The 18,728-nt window shown below is 37.8% G+C and overlaps 1 protein-coding gene across 1 annotated transcript in view; it reads right to left on the bottom strand.

Moving 5' to 3' along the window:
* Positions 1-18,728, bottom strand: part of PSMG2 (proteasome assembly chaperone 2) — a 41,591-nt gene that overhangs the window by 8,038 nt on the left and 14,825 nt on the right. The window contains exons 4-5 of the mRNA XM_037806315.1: positions 8,245-8,363; positions 7,134-7,307 (exon numbers count right to left, since the gene is read on the bottom strand). Of these exons, the coding sequence (XP_037662243.1) occupies positions 7,134-7,307; positions 8,245-8,363 (293 nt within the window). The remainder of the gene's footprint in view (positions 1-7,133; positions 7,308-8,244; positions 8,364-18,728) is intronic.

Below are 18,728 nucleotides of genomic sequence, written 5' to 3'. Positions count from 1 at the left end.
TGGAAACAACCCAAATGTCCTTCAACAGATGAGTGGATAAATAAAATGTGGTATATACACACGATGGAATACTACACGGCAGTAAGAAGGAACGATCTCGTGAAACATATGACAACATGGATGAACCTTGAAGACATAATGCTGAGCGAAATAAGCCAGGCACAAAAAGAGAAATATTATATGCTACCACTAATGTGAACTTTGAAAAATGTAAAACAAATGGTTTATAATGTAGAATGTAGGGGAACTAGCAATAGAGAGCAATTAAGGAAGGGGGAACAATAATCCAAGGACAGATAAGCTATTTAACGTTCTGGGGATGCCCAGGAATGACTATGGTCTGTTAATTTCTGATGGATATAGTAGGAACAAGTTCACAGAAATGTTGCTATATTAGGTAACTTTCTTGGGGTAAAGTAGGAACATGTTGGAAGTTAAGCAGTTATCTTAGGTTAGTTGTCTTTTTCTTACTCCCTTGTTATGGTCTCTTTGAAATGTTCTTTTATTGTATGTTTGTTTTCTTTTTAACTTTTTTTTCATACAGTTGATTTAAAAAAGAAGGTAAAGTTAAAAAAATAAAAAGGAAAACAAGGAATAAAAAAGATGTAGTGCCCCCTTGAGGAGCCTGTGGAGAATGCAGGGGTATTTGCCTACCCCACTTCCATGGTTGCTAACATGACCACAGACATAGGGGACTGGTGGTTTGGTGGGTTGAGCCCTCTACCATAGGTTTTACCCTTGGGAAGACGGTTGCTGCAAAGGAGAGGCTAGGCCTCCCTATAATTGTGCCTAAGAGCCTCCTCCCGAATGCCTCTTTGTTGCTCAGATGTGGCCCTCTCTCTCTAGCTAAGCGAACTTGAAAGGTGAAATCACTGCCCTCCCCCGTACGTGGGATCAGACACCCAGGGGAGTGAATCTCCCTGGCAACGTGGAATATGACTCCTGGGGAGGAATGTAGACCTGGCATCGTGGGACGGAGAACATCTTGACCAAAAGGGGGATGTGAAAGGAAATGAAATAAGCTTCAGTAGCAGAGAGATTCCAAAAGGAGCCGAGAGGTCACTCTGGTGGGCACTCTTACGCACACTTTAGACAACCCTTTTTGGGTTCTAAAGAATTGGGGTACCTGGTGGTGGATACCTGAAACTATCAAACTACAACCCAGAACCCATGAATCTTGAAGACAGTTGTATAAAAATGTAGCTTATGAGGGGTGACAATGGGATTGGGAAAGCCATAAGGACCACACTCCACTTTGTCTAGTTTATGGATGGATGAGTAGAAAAATAGGGGAAGGAAACAAACAGACAAAGGTACCCAGTGTTCTTTTTTACTTCAATTGCTCTTTTTCACTCTAATTATTATTCTTGTTATTTTTGTGTGTGTGCTAATGAAGGTGTCAGGGATTGATATAGGTGATGAATGTACAACTATGTAATGGTACTGTGAACAACTGAATGTACGATTTGTTTAGTATGACTGCGTGGTATGTGAATATATCTCAATAAAAAAAAAAAAGTAAAAAAAAAACCAAAAAACTGCATAAGGTGTATGATCGCAATCTTTTTGTTTCAAATTTCAAGAACTGTTTACTGCAATGAATGTGTGACTTTACTGAACATTAACAGGTTTGGTCACAGATGAATAAAAGATTTACTTGAGAAAATGAAAATGGTGAGAATCTGTCTTTGCATAGGATGTTCTGATTTTTGTTATGAATGTTAGAAGCTGCATTATCTCACAGATGCGTTCTTCAATTCAACTATATTTTAAAGATGTTTAGAAGAAAGAAAAAATTAATATTGATAGTTACTTCTGAGTGACAGAACGGAGTAATTTAAATGTTTCTTTAGACTCCTCTGCATTTTCCAAATGTTTTATGGTATGTCTAACTTTTATATTTCTGTTTATCCTTACTAACTTTGTGGGCAAGTTACATTAGCTTATTGAGTTTTCATTTCCTTATCAGTAAAACAAAGATGGTACCTATTATATTAACTCTTGTAAGGAGTAAATGTGAATCAAACAGAAATGATAAAAAATAAACCACTTTTCAGATCCACCGAGGCAACTGTTTCTGTAAGCCCTCTTCTAGACAACTTATTCCATTTCAGAGTTGTATTCTGCACTATTGAGAAGAGAATCAGGCAACTTCAGGACAAATATAGATATTTTAGTGATACTGGCCTGGATCTGATCACCTTTTGGTTGGAATGTGGTGTTGAGGGTAAAGGCTATGGATTCCACTCGTACATAGCCAATCATTTATTCACTCCAAAAGCATTTGCCAAGCACATCATAACTTTCAGTACGAGGTGATCGTAAGGGACTGCGTCATAAGGAGTCCCTGTTTTTGACAAACTTTTGTCTAGTGGAGGAGACAATGCTTTTTCAATGCTGAAAAAGACAATTTCAGCATTTTAAAGATCTAGCTCTCGTTTCAGATGAGAAAGCACTGCTGATTCTTATCTTTGTTCCTCTGTGTGTAATTATCTTTCTTCTCTGGCTGCTTTAAAGATTTTCTATCAGGGTTGTCAGCAACTTGAGTATAATAATGAACCTTGGTGTGATTTACTTGTGTTTCCTGCTTAAAGTTCATTGAGCTTCTTGGATCTGTAAGTTAACAGTTTCCATCAAATCTGGGAAAACTATGGTCATTATCTCTTCAAATATTTTTTGGTTCTGCAATCCTACCTCATGACCCAACTTCTGGATTCTACTTACACGCATGTGGACTGCTAAATGCTGTCTCACAGCTTACTGAGGCTCTATTCATTTTTTTAAAGTCCCTTTTCTCTCTCTCAGTATGGCTATTTTTATTGCCCTATTTTCAAGTTCATTCATCTTTTCTTCTACAGTGTTTAATCTGTTGTTAAGCTCATCTGGTGAATTTTTCATTTCAGAGACTGCATTCCTCAGTTCTAGAAGTTCCATTTGGCTATTTTTTATGGTTTATTACTCTCTCCTTATGTTCCTGTTTTCCTTTCAATTCCTGAACTTATTTATAACAGCTATTTTAAAGTCCTTTTTCACTAATTCCATCATCTCTGTCATTTCTGGGTATGTTTCTATTGAGTGATATTTCTCCTAGTTATCAGTAACATCCTTTTGACTTTTCACATGACTAATATTTTGCTGCATGAAGACACTGAATAATATGTTGGTGAGTGTCTGGATTTTGCTGCCTTTCTTTAGAGCAGGGGTTGGCAAACTACGGCCCACAGGCTGAAGCAGGCTCTCAGTTTTTATAAATAAAGTTTTATTGGAACATAGCCATGCCCATCTGTTTACTTATTGTCTATGGTTGCTTCTGCACTAAAATGACAGAGCGGAGCAGCTGCAACAGAGACTAAGACTAAAACATCTATTATCTGGCCTTTTACCGACAACATTTGCTTACTCTTGCTTTAGAGTGCTGACGTTTGTTTTGGTAGACAAGACAAATTATTTGGTCCTTTTGAGGCTTTTTCTTAAGTTTTCTTAGGGTAGGTCCTGAGTGGTTTTTATTATAGGGTTAGTTTTGTCCTACTACTAAGACTTGATCTTTCTGGGATCTCTGCTCAATACAGGGATTCAACCAGGCCTTTCCATTCTACCTGGTCTGAATCCTAGTATTTCCTAGCTATTTGTGAGCTCTAGGTACTGTTCACTTTATAGAGCTACCCAGAAGAAATGCTTTGGCCTCATGGAGTTTCACCCTACAAGTGTGGCACAGAGTTCAGAAAAATACTCAAGATGACTCCTATGAACATTCCTAGAGCTCTTTTAATGAGTAGCTCCCTCCTCTCTGGTTCTCTGCCCTGCAAATTCCAGCTGCTGCAGCCTCCCCAAATCTGATCTCTTCTCTCCTCAACAACTTGCTCTGTTCTGCTGGGGTTCCCCTCCCTGCACTGCAGTCCAGAAAGTGTCTCCAGACAGAAAGTTGGGGCAGTTATAGGGCTTTTATTGTTACTCTTCTCTCAGGGATCACAGTCCTGTGTTGCCTGTTAGCCAGTGCCTGAAAACCAGTTGTTTCATTTATTTTGTCCAGTTTCCAGCTGTTTACATCAAGAGGGCAAGTCTGATACCAGTTACTCTGACAAAGTCAGGAAGCAAAAGTATAAGAGACTGACTTGTAAGAAGTAAATGCAACAATATTTTAAAAGTGTGGAGTGCAGCGGGAGTAGAGAGAGCAGGAAATCCCTGTGCAGAAGGGAAGCAACACTCAGAGAGGAGGTGGAATGTGAGCTGACTCTTGGAAACTGGGTGGGTTTTTGCAAGGAGAACAAGGGAGAAAAGTATAGGGAACAAAAGCAAGGAAGAATGAAACAGCTTCTAGTAAACTGTAACTGCAGGTAGTTTAACTGGAGTACAGAGTGCAAGGTATCAAGGAATGAGGGAAGAGTTAGGCAAGGAGACCTTGGAAGGCCTTATATGACTCCTGAAGAAGCATGAACCAGATTCTGGAAACAGCAGGTGAAATCACTATGGATTTTAATCAGGGAGTGTCATGATCCATTTGGCATTTTAGAAAGTTAATTCTGGCAACACTACTGAGATGGTGTGCAGTAGGTCAGAATGGAGGCAGGGCAACCAACAGAGAGATGTCAGTAGCAGCCTGAGGCAAGAAATGCCATGGCCTGGATTAGCAACAGAGGGGGATGGAGGGAATGGTTCAAAGATGCTGGCTTGCAGGGTAGAGGTGGAGAATAAGAGAGCCAGTACTCTTAGGCTCTGGTAAGAGATGGATGAAGTAATATGTTATATAACAGGGAATATGAGAGAGGAAAAAAAGGAAATACATGAAGTGGGTGATGGACTGGAGAAAAAGGACAAGCTGAGGGGAACGGTGGTTTTGATAACCATTGAGTAGGTTTTCAGGGGAAACAGGGAGTCTGGAATGCTATGCGAGTATGGCCAGAAATGGACTACATGAGTTAGTTGTGCTGGTGAAACAAGCTGAAATGCCTCTATCACTTCTGAAAGAGAAGTTTTTAGATCATTCAGAAAGAAGGCACGGGTACAGACACTTACAAATAACAATGAACAGTTTCAACTTTTTGATCAAGAAAAAAGCTCACTGTGATCCTGGACCATGGGTACTAGGCCCTACAGAGAAGTGGTTAAAAGTGCAGGATTCAGGTTGCAATTCTGGCTGTGCCACATGTAGGACATGTAGGACTTTCAGCAAGTTGTTTAACTGCTGCTCTTGAATTTTCTCGTTTATAACATGGGGTTAATAACAGTACAGAACTATATAGTTATTAAACGACTTAACATGTAGGGTGACAGGCACATCTGCTATTATTCCTCCCACTTACATTACCATCCCTTCCATTTATTTTACTATTTCTACTACAGTAACTTGTTTCAGGTGCTGAGAAGTCAGAACACACATTTCAGAGCAAGCAAACCACTGGTTCTATTTTGCAATGCTAGGTTTGTACTCCTGAAATTTAATACGGCGAGCAAGGGAGCAGACTTACCAGTTGAATTTTAGCAATAATAGTGGGGGAAGGAATTTTTTTTCTAAGATTAGCTCTGCCCAGCTCTATAAGCCCAGTGCTGAGGACATCAGGGAGATGCTCCTCATTCATCTCTCTTTGAGAAAATGTCAAGTAGAACAGGTGGGCTTTGGGCACAACAGAAGCCACCCTCTGCTTTACTCCCCTTTCATAGTCACTGGCTATGTCTTCCATGAACTGAACAGGCATGTCAATCCACAGCATGGAGGAAAAGTCCAAGAGAGTTAAGGCAGGTAAATTAGGGATACCTTAAGAGTCTAAAAATCTGATGGTAAACTGGGTGTGGATAATAAATCACTTTTAAAAAGGAGAAAGGGTTACCATCCTGATCAAGATGGTGGAATGAGATGCTTTAGGGATCTGTGCCCCACAGAAGCCAAGAACCAGCAGAAACATCTTTCTCAAAGCTCCAGAAAACAGTTAAAGGACTACAGTAATAGGGATGGTACTGAATCAAGAAAAAGGCTACTTAAAAGTGGTGGGATCTCTTTGTACCCTGGTTGGCTTCTCTCCTACCCCATGCCAGCTCAACATGGAGTTGCCCACACCCCCAGTGCAGATTTCTCAGTCCTGGTTACAGAGGCAGTGTTCTGGTTCATAGGAAATGTGCACAGAAGTGTGTTCAAGGAGCAGGATGTGTGCAACCTATTCTCAGATGTTTGGCGAATGGATGGATAGATAGATGAAGATGGATGATCAATGGCAAAATGTTGGAACTGGTGGATCTGGGTATTTCAGGGTGTGGAGGTATGGGGTTTTGTAATATTTTTGTGACAGCCTTGTAAGTTTGAAATTAAAAATAAAAAGTTAAAAAAAAAATGAAGAGGGAGCTAAAAGAAAGAAAAAGAAGAAAAGATCTTTTTCTAATTACTATTTCACTTTAACTTGCTGTGGTTGAATGAATTCTGCAGCCCTTATTTGGACATGTTCCTGGGTCTTGGTCTGCATTCTGGTTGAGTGTGGGCCCACTGCAAATCAGGTATCTTTAAGATGTTACTTCAGTTAAGGGGTGGTCCAAATGAATCAGGTTGGGCTTTAATCCAGATCACTGGGATTATGAGAAGAGTGAAATCAGTCAGGGAAAAGCCATGGGGAGCAGAAAGAAACTAAGTCAACAGAACCCAGAAGACAAAGGAGAAGATGCTGCCATGTTCATCGCCGTGTGATGGAAAAGCCAAGGAGGAAGGATTGCCAGTAGCCAGCCCAGAACGCCACAATCTTCTGGGAGGAAGCAGAGCCTTACTGACACATTGATTTTGGACTTTTGCTAGCATCAAAACTGTGAGCCAATACAGTCCCATAGTTTAGCAAACCCTTTAAGGCACATTATTTGATTTAGCAGCCAGGAAACGAAAATACTTATCTGCTTAATGATTCCTAAAGGCTAATCAAGAGTGATTATAGAGGTTGCATGGAAAAAATATCAAGATCCCTAAAATATCACACATAATAAAGCAATGAATATAGCTTTTCAGGAATCAATCCTCCTATAACCAAATTTAAAATCTCCCCATGGAATGTATGGTCTTTAACAGATCCTGTTTTATAAACATATTTTCAAAGGTCCAGTAAGTTAATGTCATTTTAAACAAGGTGGGAAACAAACGAACAAACAGGCAACAAATTTACCTTTCATCATAGAGTAATTTTGTGATACCTCCTCCAGGAATACGGATACAAAACTGAGAATCCCCTATTTGAGGAATGCATTGACTTTTTTCCATTTCTTCCCAGTTAAGGCTCTTTATTTTATCTTGATCACTTTGATGCATGGAAGGGGTAAGTAGGTATCGGAAAGGAGTACTGGAAACAAATATAAAATTAGTTAAAAAAAACAAACAAACAACAAAACCCTCACAAATACAAACACTAAGGCAAATGACATTTTTTTTTTAAGCTAAAATTATCTTGGTCTCCATATATTTGTTGCACAAGGCAAAACACAAGTTTCAGCAGTCTATGAAGAATAACATGTAAAAATTCTGCTCTGATTTGCTATTTACTTACTTAGAAGATAGTCTAAAGAGACAGAAAAAGTTAACCCAAGGCAAGGTCATCATGAAATAAACCTATTTCCTACAGCTATGCTCCCTTCTGATCACAAGGCCTGTAATGTTTGTTGTGGGATTCCTAGAAATTTACTCGAGTTTTGAAAGGTAACTCTTGGCTTATCAACATTTATAACTCAATTTTACAGATGTAACACTAATACAATAAAACATTTTATATTTCTTTCTTTTGGATACTTCGACATTTAAGAACTCATTTTGGCATGTCAGGGAGCTATATTAAGGGCAACTGGATTTCTGCAAATAGGAATGGTTACATATTTGGAAATAAATGGAAATATCAACCCAATCTTATGAAAGTTACCAATTAATAAATCTTGGGTGCCCTTCAAAAGTAGGCCCCCTTTCTCCTCTTTCTCTTTACCACCCAAGCTCCGTAATATTGCCACACACATCCCAATGGGTGACAGCAAACAATTAGAGCACGGATTCAGAACTATCTTACCTTCCTGAGTGCCCCACCTGTACAAATCTCACAGGAACTAAAAGTATCTCCCTTGCTGCACTCCTTATCTCTTGCCCTTTTTTTTTTTTTTTAAACTTTTCTTTCTAAATCCCAGTGAGAAGAGGTAAGGATATACGTGGCTATTTTTTTTTAAACCTTTAAATAGTGAAATTATCATAATATTGTATAAACCATAACAAAAATAAGTTTCCAAAGAAGAACTCACCTTCGGAGCTGGAGATCATTGCGGTGATATGAATGACTGCTCGAGAGAACAACAACTCTGGCACAGTCGGCACTTCTTACCCAGGAAAGCAGTTTTTCACAAAATGGCCTGGATTTATACTTTGTATATCATTGTAAGAACAAAAAGAAAACAAAAAGTTAGATCTTAAGAGTATAATAAGAATATTTTATATAGAATTTTATCAACTACATTATGATAATTTATAAACTGAAATTATTTACGGATCCACTTCCTATCTTTAAACTGAAGATGAAACATGAAGAGCAGTGAATTATTTACAATTAACAAATAAATTGTGGGGAATCTAGATTCTAAAAAATTTCTATTCTTAAAAAGGAAACTTTCCCAGTTTGCTATTTAAGTAGGCTACTGTTACTTAAAATCTACCACATGGTCACCCATTAGATGTTCTTGCCAGTAATTTCTGACCTGGATCTGATTATGAGGAAACAATCAGATGAATCCAGAATGCAGAATATCTGGCCTAGATTCCTCAAAGGAATCAACACTGTGAAGAAGAAAATGAGGTGGGCGGCCAGTTCTGAAATGAAGGATCCCTGAAAAGAGGCAACAGTACACAGGGTGACGTGCACAGACTGGATCCCACACTGAAATACTCCATAAAGGACCTTTGGACAACTGGAGAAATCTGAATATGTGGGGTGATACTACTAAATCCATGCCTATTTTCTTAGGTGTGGTAGTGGTTTTATAGTTATGAAGGAGAATGCTCTTGAACTTTAAAGATGTGTGTTAAGGTATTTAGTAAGTGCCTTGCTGTCTCTAGCTGATTTTGAAATTCCTTGGCAGAAGGAAATGTGTGTCTGTGTGCACAGAGAGAGATCAAGCGGGGATGGCAAGGGGGGAGGCCCATCTTGAAATTTTTTCACAGATTCCTCAATAAAATTTAGAAGGCAGGTAGTAATGGCTAGCTTTTAAAAACAGGAAGGCAATCTAAAATAGGGGTTAAGAGAGGCACCTCTGCAGCCAGGGCGCCAGGTTAGAATGCTGGCTCCACATGCTGTGACCACATGTCTCAGGCAAACGGCTGAACCTTCCTGTGCTTCAGTTTCCTTATTCATAAAATGAGGATAATGTTAAGACCTCCCTCACAGGATTGTGGTGAGGATAAACAGGATAATTAATATAAAGTGATACATGTTTGCTATTACTTTTATGAAATGAATGCATCGTGGAAAGCAATCAATATGAACACAGAATGGAGAGTTGCTATTCCAGCTAAAGACATAATATATTTAGAATAGCAGGCTCTGTTTTTGAAATTAATTTTATTGTGGTAACACATATAAACATAAAATGTTACACAATGTTTTGTTAATGCATGACCAAAATGTTTTCATTACCCCAAACATAAACTCTTTACCTATTAAGCAATAACGCCGCACTTTACCCCACACCCCAGCTCCTGGTAACCTCTAATTTACTTCTGCTTTATGAATTTGCTTACTCTACATATTTCGTATAAGTGGTATCATAAATGTTTGTCCTTCTGTGTCTACCTTATTTAACTCAGCATAACATTTTCAAGGTTCATGTGTGTTACAGCATGTGTCAGCACTTCACTCCTTTTTATGGCTGAATGATATTTCATTCTATGGATATACCACATTTTGTTTATCCAGTCTTCTGCTGGACACTTGAGTTGCTTCCACCTTTTGGTTATTGTGAATAATGCTGCTATGAACATGGGTGTACAAATACCTGTTCCAAGTACGTGCTTTCCATTCTTTTGGATAGCTGCCTTGAAGTGCAATTGCCAGGTAATATGGCAGCTCTATGTTTAATTTTCTGAGGAACTGCCAAACTTTTTTCAGTAATGGCTGCACCACTTTACATTCCCACCAATAATGTATAAGGGTTCCAATTTCTCTGCATCCCCGTCAGCACCTGTAATTTTCCACTTTAAAATAACAGCCATTCCAGTGGGTTTGAAGTGGTATCTCATTGTAGGGTTGATTTGCAGTTCCCTAATAACTAATGATGTTGAGCATCTTTTCATGTGTGTATTGACAATTTGTATTATCTTCTCTGGAGAACAATCTATTCAAGTCCTTTGCCCATTTTTTTGGTTGGGTTGTCATTTTGCTCTTGAGTTGTAGGAATCCTTTATGTATTCTGGATATAAAACCTGTATCAGATATCTGATTTGCAATTATTATCTCCCATTCTGTAGGCTGTCTTTTTTCTTTCTTGATCCACCCAGTTTTTAATTTTAATGAAGTGTAATTTATCTACTTTCTCTTTTTTGCTCATATTTTTGATGTCTTATCTAAGAATCCATTGCCAAATCCAAGTTCAGAAGATTTTCCCCTGCTTTTTTCCTAAAAGTTTTATGGTTTTAGCTCTGACATTTAGGTCCTTGATCTTTTTAAAATTATCTTTTGTATATGGTGTGAGGTAGGGGTCCAACTTGATTCTTCTGCATGTGGACATTAAGTTTTCCCAGCACCATTTGTTGAAGAGACTATTCTTTCCCCATTGAATGTACTTGGCACCTTTTGTTAAAAATTAATCAGCAATAGATGTGTGGGTTTTATTTCTAGACTTTCAATTCTATTCCATTGATCTAAATGTCCATCTTTAGACCAGTACCACACAGTTCTGATTACTCTAACCTTTGTAGTAAGTGGGGAAATCAGGAAGTGTGATATCTTCACCTCTGTTCTTCTTCTACAAGATTGTTTTGGCTATTAGTTTTTTTTGTTTGTTTGTTTTTTAATTAGAGCAGTTGTAGGTTTACAGAAAAATCATGCAGACAGTAGAGTTCCTATATACCTCTCCCTCAAACAGTTTTCCTCATTATTAACATTTGCATTAGTGTATACCTTTGTTACAACTTATGAACAATTTTACTACAATTACAGTATTAACTATAGTTCATTATAGTTCACTCTTTGTGTTGTACAGTTCGAAGAGTTTTAACAAAAATTTTTTTTCTGGTAACATATGCTACCTAAAATTTCCCATTTTATCCACTTTCAATTTTACAATACAGTGCTGTTAATTACATTCAGTGTTACAATCACCACACCATACATTACCAAAAATCTTCCATCAACCCAAACAGAAATTCTGTACCAGTTAAGCATTAACTTTCCATTTCCCACCTCCATCAAGCCCCTGGTGCTGCAATTACTTTTTAAATCACTAGCCACCAATAATTTCATTTTAAAGTGTTTGACTCATCTATCTTAATTTTTCATCTTACAATGATATTAGGGAAAAATCAATAAAATCATGGGCACAATATAAAAATGGCAGCAATTCTCACTGCCAAACTTTGGGTATGACATTGTTAACTAATGGAAGAGAGTGATTCTAACATATATTTTAGAAATATAAAAACAACCATAGCACTAGTATTCAAAACAGCCACAAACTGGAAAAAAATCAAATGCTTCATCAACAGGACAATGGATAAATTATAATTTACTCATACAATGAAACACCAGAGATAAGAATGAACCAACTGCTGCTACATGCAACAAAACGGATGAACCTCACAAATAACAGTGTCAAACAAAGAAAACTGGACATAAAGGAGTACACACCGTAAGATTCCATTTATGTAAGTAATGACTAGGATGGGGCATGGGGCAGGGTTTCTGGAATGCTGCTAATGTTCCACACGTAAGTTATACTACAGTACAAACTTAAAATACAAAGTACTATGCATAGGGAGGATCCAAGATGGCAAATTAGGAGGGACAGAGCAAAATACTCCTCCATGAAAAAACTAGATAAAAGACAGAAAGTGCTGCAGAAAGCAGTTCCAGGTTTCTACCAGCTGGACAAAGCTCACTACATCCACAGTGACTGTGCACTTGGTGAAACCGAGAGAATGCATTCAGAATTGACTAATTGTCACGGAGCCAGGAATGGGCTGCTGCAGCAGGCAGAGGACCGCAGAAGTGAGACTTTACCATGTCCCATACAGCCATTTTTTCAGCAGGCTGGGAGATGCTCCTTCACAGCGCCGTGGGCGAGAGCTCCCCTTGCAGATTCCATCTGCCTGTGACATTGCACAGTCTTCCTCTGCAGAGGTCCATGGAGTACACAGCATAGAGGCGGGGTGCCACACGGAAGTGCCAAGAGCCCTACACCAATCCCAGGGACTTGTGGGCCCATGGCAGAGAGGGACAGTGGAGAATCTGAGCTGAAGGGCTGGACTTGTGCAACAGCCCCAGGGTATTACAGCTGCAGCCCCGGGAATGGCTGGGAGTCCTGGGTCTTAAAGCTGTCTACCCTGCCTAACTGCACAGGGCACGCCCCTACACTCAGGGCCAGTGGTCCCAACTGCACACTGAAAATTGGTGCACTAACTGGACCTCCACAAGGTTTGGACCTCCACTCACTGCATAGATGAAGCTGGGGAGAACTGGCTTGAGGGTAATAGGTGGCCAGGGGGTGCCATCTGCCAGTAGGCCAGGGAAAGTGCACTCTACAAAGCTGTAGCTCTGTCAAATTATAGATAATTGTTCAAATAAGTCTGCATATCCTAAAAGAAACCTATCAAGATAAGTAAATGCCAAGGCCAAAAACAACAGAAAAACTTAAAGCATATGAAGAAAGCAGAAGATATGGATAACCCAAATGACCGAATAAAAAAACCAGAGGAGACACAGAACTTGGAGCAATTAATCAAAGATGTAATAACAGACAAAAAGATCATGGCTCAGGACATAAAGGACATCAAGAAGACCCTAGAAGAGCATAAAGAAGAATTTGCAAGAGTGAAAAAAGAGAAATGAGTTTATGGAAATAAAAGAAACTGTTGATAAAATTTAAAAGATCCTAGAAACACATAGCAGCAGATTAGATGAACTTGAAGAATGAGTAAGTGAACTGGAAGAAAATGTTTTGGAATGTGAAAGTACAAAACAACAAATGGAGAAAAAAAACGGAAAATTTGAAATGGATCTCAGGATATGATGGACAACATGAAGCACACAAATATAAGAATCACCGGTGTTCCAGAAGGGGAAGACAAGGGTAAAAGACTAGAAAGAGTATTCAAAGAAATTTTGGGGGAAAACTTCCCAACCCTTCTAAACAACATAAATATGTAAATCATAAACGCCCAATGAACTCCAAACAGAACAAATCCAAAGAAAGCACTCTGAGACAATGTTCTGATCATACTGTCAAATGCTGAAGAAAAGGAGCAAATTCTGAAAGCAGCAAGAGAGCAGTTCACCACATACAAGGGAAACAACATAAGACTAAGTAGTGACTACTCAGTTGCCACCATGGAGGCGAGAAGGCAGTGGTATGACATATTTAAAATTCTGAAAGAGAAAAATTGCCAACCAAGAATTCTTTATCCAGCAAAGCTCTCTGTCACATTTGAGGGAGAGCTTAAAATCTTCACAGACAAACAAATGCTGAGAAAATTTGCTAACAAGAGACCTGCACTACAAGAGATACTAAAGTGAGCCCTACTGGCAGAGAAAAAAAAGAAAGGAGAGAGAGGTATGGAGAAGGGGTCAGAACTAAAGACTTTTAGTAAGGGTACGTTAAAGGAAATAAAAAGCGAGGGGGAAAATGTATCTGACAAATAAAAACCAAAGGATATGATGGCTAATTCAAGAAATGCCTTCACAGTCATAACATTGAATGTGAATGCAATAAACTTCCCAATTAAAAGATATGGATTAGCAGAATGGATTAAAAAATATGAACCATCAATATGTTGCTTACAAGAGACTCATCTTAGACCCAGAGACACAAAGAAATACAAAGTGAAATGATGGAAAAAAATATTACATGCAAGCTACAGCCAAAAGAAAGCAGGAGTAGCAACATTAATTTCAAAATAAAATAGAGTTTAAATGCAAGGATGATATAAGAGACAAAGAAGGTCACTATATACCAATAAAGGGGACAATTCAACAAGCAGAAATAATCATAAATGTCTGCACCCAATCAAGGTGCACCAAAGTACATGAGACAAACATTGACAAAACTGAAGGAATCAACAGATCTTTCCACAATAATTGTGGAAGACTTCAATACATCACTCTCTCCTATAGATAGATCAACCAGAGGACCAATAAGGAAATTGAAAACCTAAACAATGTGATAGACGAATTTGACTTAACAGACATGTATAGAACATTATATCCCAAATCATCAGGGTACACATTCTTCTCCAGTGCTCATGGAACTTTCTCCAGAATAATCATATGCTGGGCCATACAAAAAGCCCCAATAAATTAAAAAAGATTGAAATTATTCAAAGCGCATTCTCTGATGACAATGGAATATAATTACAAGTCAATAACCATCAAAGATTTAGAACATTCACAAATATCTGGAGGTTAAACAACACAATACTAAACAATCAGTGGGTTAAAGAAGAAACAGCAAGAGAAATTGCTAAATATCTAGAGATGAATGAAAATGAGAGCCCAACATATGAAAACTTATGGGATGCAGAGAAGGCAGTTTTGAAGGGGAAATTTATAGCACTAAATGCATACATTAAAAAGGAAGAAAGAGCTAAAATCAAAGAACAACTAAAGAAGCTAGAAAATAAACAGCAAACTTATCCTAAACCAAGTAGAAAAAAAGAAATAACAAGGATTAAAGCAGAAATAAATGACATAGAGAACAAAAATCAATAGAGAAGTTGGTTCTTTGAGAAGATCAACAAGATTGACAAGCCCCTAGTTAGACTAACAAAATCAAAGAGAGAGAAGACCCAAATAAACAAAATAATAAGTGAGAGAGGCAATACTACTGTGGATCCCAAAGAAATTAAAAATTTATAAGAGGATACTATGAACAACTGTATGCCAACAAACGGGATAATGTAGAGGAAATGGACAATTTCCTAGAAACACATGAACAACCTAGACTGACCAGAGAAGAAATAGAAGACTTCAACCAACCAATCACAAGCAAAGAGATCCAATCAGTCATCAAAAAACTTCCCACAAATAAATGCCCAGGGCCAGATGGCTTCACAGTGGAATTCTACCAAACTTGTCAAAAAGAACTGACACCAATTTTACTTAAACTCTTTCAAAACATTGAAGAAAATGGAACACTACCTATCTCATTTTATGATGCTAACATCACTCTAATAACAAAAGCAGGTAAAGATGCTACTAGAAAGGAAAACTACAGGCCAATCTCCCTCACAAATAAAGATGAAAAGATTCTCAACAAAATACTTGCAAATCGAATCCAAAGACACATTAAAAAAATTACATACCATGACCAAGTGGGGTTCATTCCAGGCATGCAAGGATGGTTCAACATAAGAAAATCAACCAATGTATTACAACACATTAAAAATTCAAAAGGGAAAAATCAAATGATCATCTCAATAGATGCTGGAAAAAGCATTCAACAAAATCCAGCATCCTTTTTTTGATAAAAACACTTCAAAAGGTAGGAATTGAAGGAAACTTCCTCCATATGATAAAGGCCATATATGAAAAACCCACAGCCAGCATATTACTCAATGGCAAGAGACTGAAAGCCTTCCCTCTAAGATCAGGAACGAGACAAGGATGCCTGCTGTCACCACTGTTATTCAACATTGTGCTAGAAGTGCTAGTCAGAGCAAACTGGAAAGACAAAGAAATAAAAGGCATCCCATTTCGAAAGGAAGAAGTAAAAGTTTCATTATTTGCAGATGATATGATCCTATATCTGGAAAACCCTGAGAAACTGATGACAGCTACTTGAGCTAATAATCAAATTTAGCAAAGTAGCAGGATACAAGATTAAGGCACATAAGAGAGTAATGTTCCTATATACCAGAAATGACCTAACTGAAGAGACACTCAAGAAAAAGATTCCATTCTCAATACCAACTAAAAACATCAAGTATAGGAATAAACTTAATCAAGGATGTAAAAGACCTATATACAGAAAACAACATAACTTTACTAAAAGAAATAGAAAGGGACCTAAAAAGATGGAAACACATTCTGTGTTCATGGATAGGAAGGCTAAATGTCATTAAGATACCAATTCTATCCAAACTCATCTACAGATTCAGTGCAATTCCAATCAAAATTCCAACAATCTACTTTGCAGACTTGGAAAAGCTAGTCATCAAATTTATTTGGAAGGGAAAGATGCCTCAAATTGCTAAAAACATTCTAAAAAAGAAAAATGAAGCAGGAGGACTTACACTCCCTGACTTTGAAGCTTATTACAAAGCCACAGTAGTCAAAACAGCATGGTATTGGCACAAAGATAGACATACTGATCAGTGGAATTGAATTCAGAATTCGGAGACAGACACCCAGATCTATGGTCGACCGATCTTTGAAAAGGCCCCGAAAACCACTGAACTGGGACATAACAGTCTATCCAACAAATGGGGCTGGGAGAGTTGGATATCCATATCCAAAAGAATGAAAGATGACCCCTACTTCACACCCTACAAAAAATTAACTCAAAATTAGATTAAAGACCCCAATGTAAGGGACAGTACCATAAAACGCCTAGAAGATAATGTAGGGAAACATCTTCAAGACCTTGTATTAGGAGGTCACTTCTACCTTACACCCGAAGCACAAGCAACAAAAGAATAAATAAATAAATGGGAGCTCCTCAAACTTAAAAGCTTCTGTACCTCAAAGGAATTTGTCAAAAAGGTGAAGAGGCAGCCAACTCAACTGGAAAAAATGTTTGGAAACCATGTATCTGATAAAAGACTGGTATCTTGGATATATAAAGAAATCCTACAACTCAACAATAGTACAGACAGCCCAATTATAAAATGGGCAAAAGATATGAAAAGACATTTCTCTGAAGAGGAAATACAAATGGCCAAAAAAAGAAACACATGAAAAAATGTTCATCTTCACTAGCTATTAGGGAGTTGCAAATTAAGACAATGAGATATCATCTTATACTAATTAGATTGGCTGCCATTAAACAAACAGGAAACTACAAATGCTGGAGAGGATGTGGAGCAATTGGAATTCTTATTCACTGTTGGTGGGACTGTATAATGATACAGCCACTCTCGAAGACAATCTGGAGATTCCTTAGAAAACTAGATATAGAGTCACCCTTCTGTATTAGTTAGGGTTCTCTAGGGAAACAGAATCAACAAGAGATATCTATGAATATAAGATTTTATAAAAGTGTCTCATGGAACTGTGGGTATGTACAAGTCCAAATTCCATAGCGCAGGTAGCAAACTGGCAACTCCGTAGAAGATGTTCAATGCACTCCTCAGGAAACGCTTCGCTGGCAGCCGAGGAAGTGAAAGTCCTCTATCTGTCTTGCTTAAAAGTCTTCAACTGATTGGATTAAATCCAGTTGACTGAATTCTAATAAACCAGCCTGCTGGTTTATTAACCAGATACAAATGTCCGTGCAGCAATGGTTAAGCCAGTGCTGGCTTGACCAGACACCTGGACACCATCACCTGGCCAAGCTGACACATGAACCTAACCATCACACCTTGGATCCAGCAATTTCACTTCTCGGTATATATCCAGAAGATCTGAGAGCTGTGACACGAACAGATATTTGCACACTGATGTTCTAGCAGCATTATTCACAATTGCCAAGAGATAGAAACAATCCAAATGTCCTTCAACAGAGGAGTGGATAAACAAAATGTGGTATAATCACATGATGGAATACTACGTAGTGGTAAGAAGGAATGAGGTCGTGAAACATATATATGACAACATGGATGAACCTTGAAGACATAATGCAGAGTGAAACAAGGCAGGCACAAAAAGAGAGATATTGTATGTTACCACTAATGTGAACTCTGTGAAAACTATAAAATAAGTGTTTTATATTGTAGAATGTAGAGGACCTAGCAATAGACATAAATTATTGAAGACGGAATAATAATCTACTAAGAACAGATAAGTTATGGAAGGTAATGTTAACATTATGGGAATGCTCAGGAATGACTATGGTTTGTTAACTTTTGAGGGGTATGGTAGGAACAAGTTGGCAGCAACATAGCTATTATAGGTCATTTGTATTTCTTATTCCTTTGTTTGGGTAAGTTTTTATTTTCTTCGGATGGGGCAGGAACATGTTGGAAGCAACGTAGTTATTTTAGGTTTTCTTATTCCTTTGTTCAGTTACGCTTTGTTAATTTTCTTGGGGTATGGTAGGAACATGTTGGAAGCAATGTAGCTATTTTAGGTTATTTGTTTTTTGTTATTCCTTTGTTTTGGTCTAGTTTGAAATGTTGTTCTATTGTTTGTTATTTAATGTTTTGATAAAGTTAAAAAAAAACAATGAATGAATGTTAAAAAAAAGTAAATAAGTAAATGAACAATGCGGGGAGGGGAATGGAATGTTTTGTATGTTTTTTTTTATTTTTAATTTTTATTTTATTTTTTGGAGTAATGAAAATGTTCAAAGATTGACTATGGTGATGAATGCACAACTATATGATGACACTATGAACAACTGATTGTAAACTTTGGAGGACTGTATGT

Source organism: Choloepus didactylus, chromosome 16 (assembly GCF_015220235.1).
Source record: "Choloepus didactylus isolate mChoDid1 chromosome 16, mChoDid1.pri, whole genome shotgun sequence".
NCBI classification, from domain to species: Eukaryota; Metazoa; Chordata; class Mammalia; order Pilosa; family Megalonychidae; genus Choloepus; species Choloepus didactylus.
The sequence above is the reverse complement of the archived record's forward strand: the minus strand, read 5'-3'. Positions and strand labels throughout refer to the sequence as shown.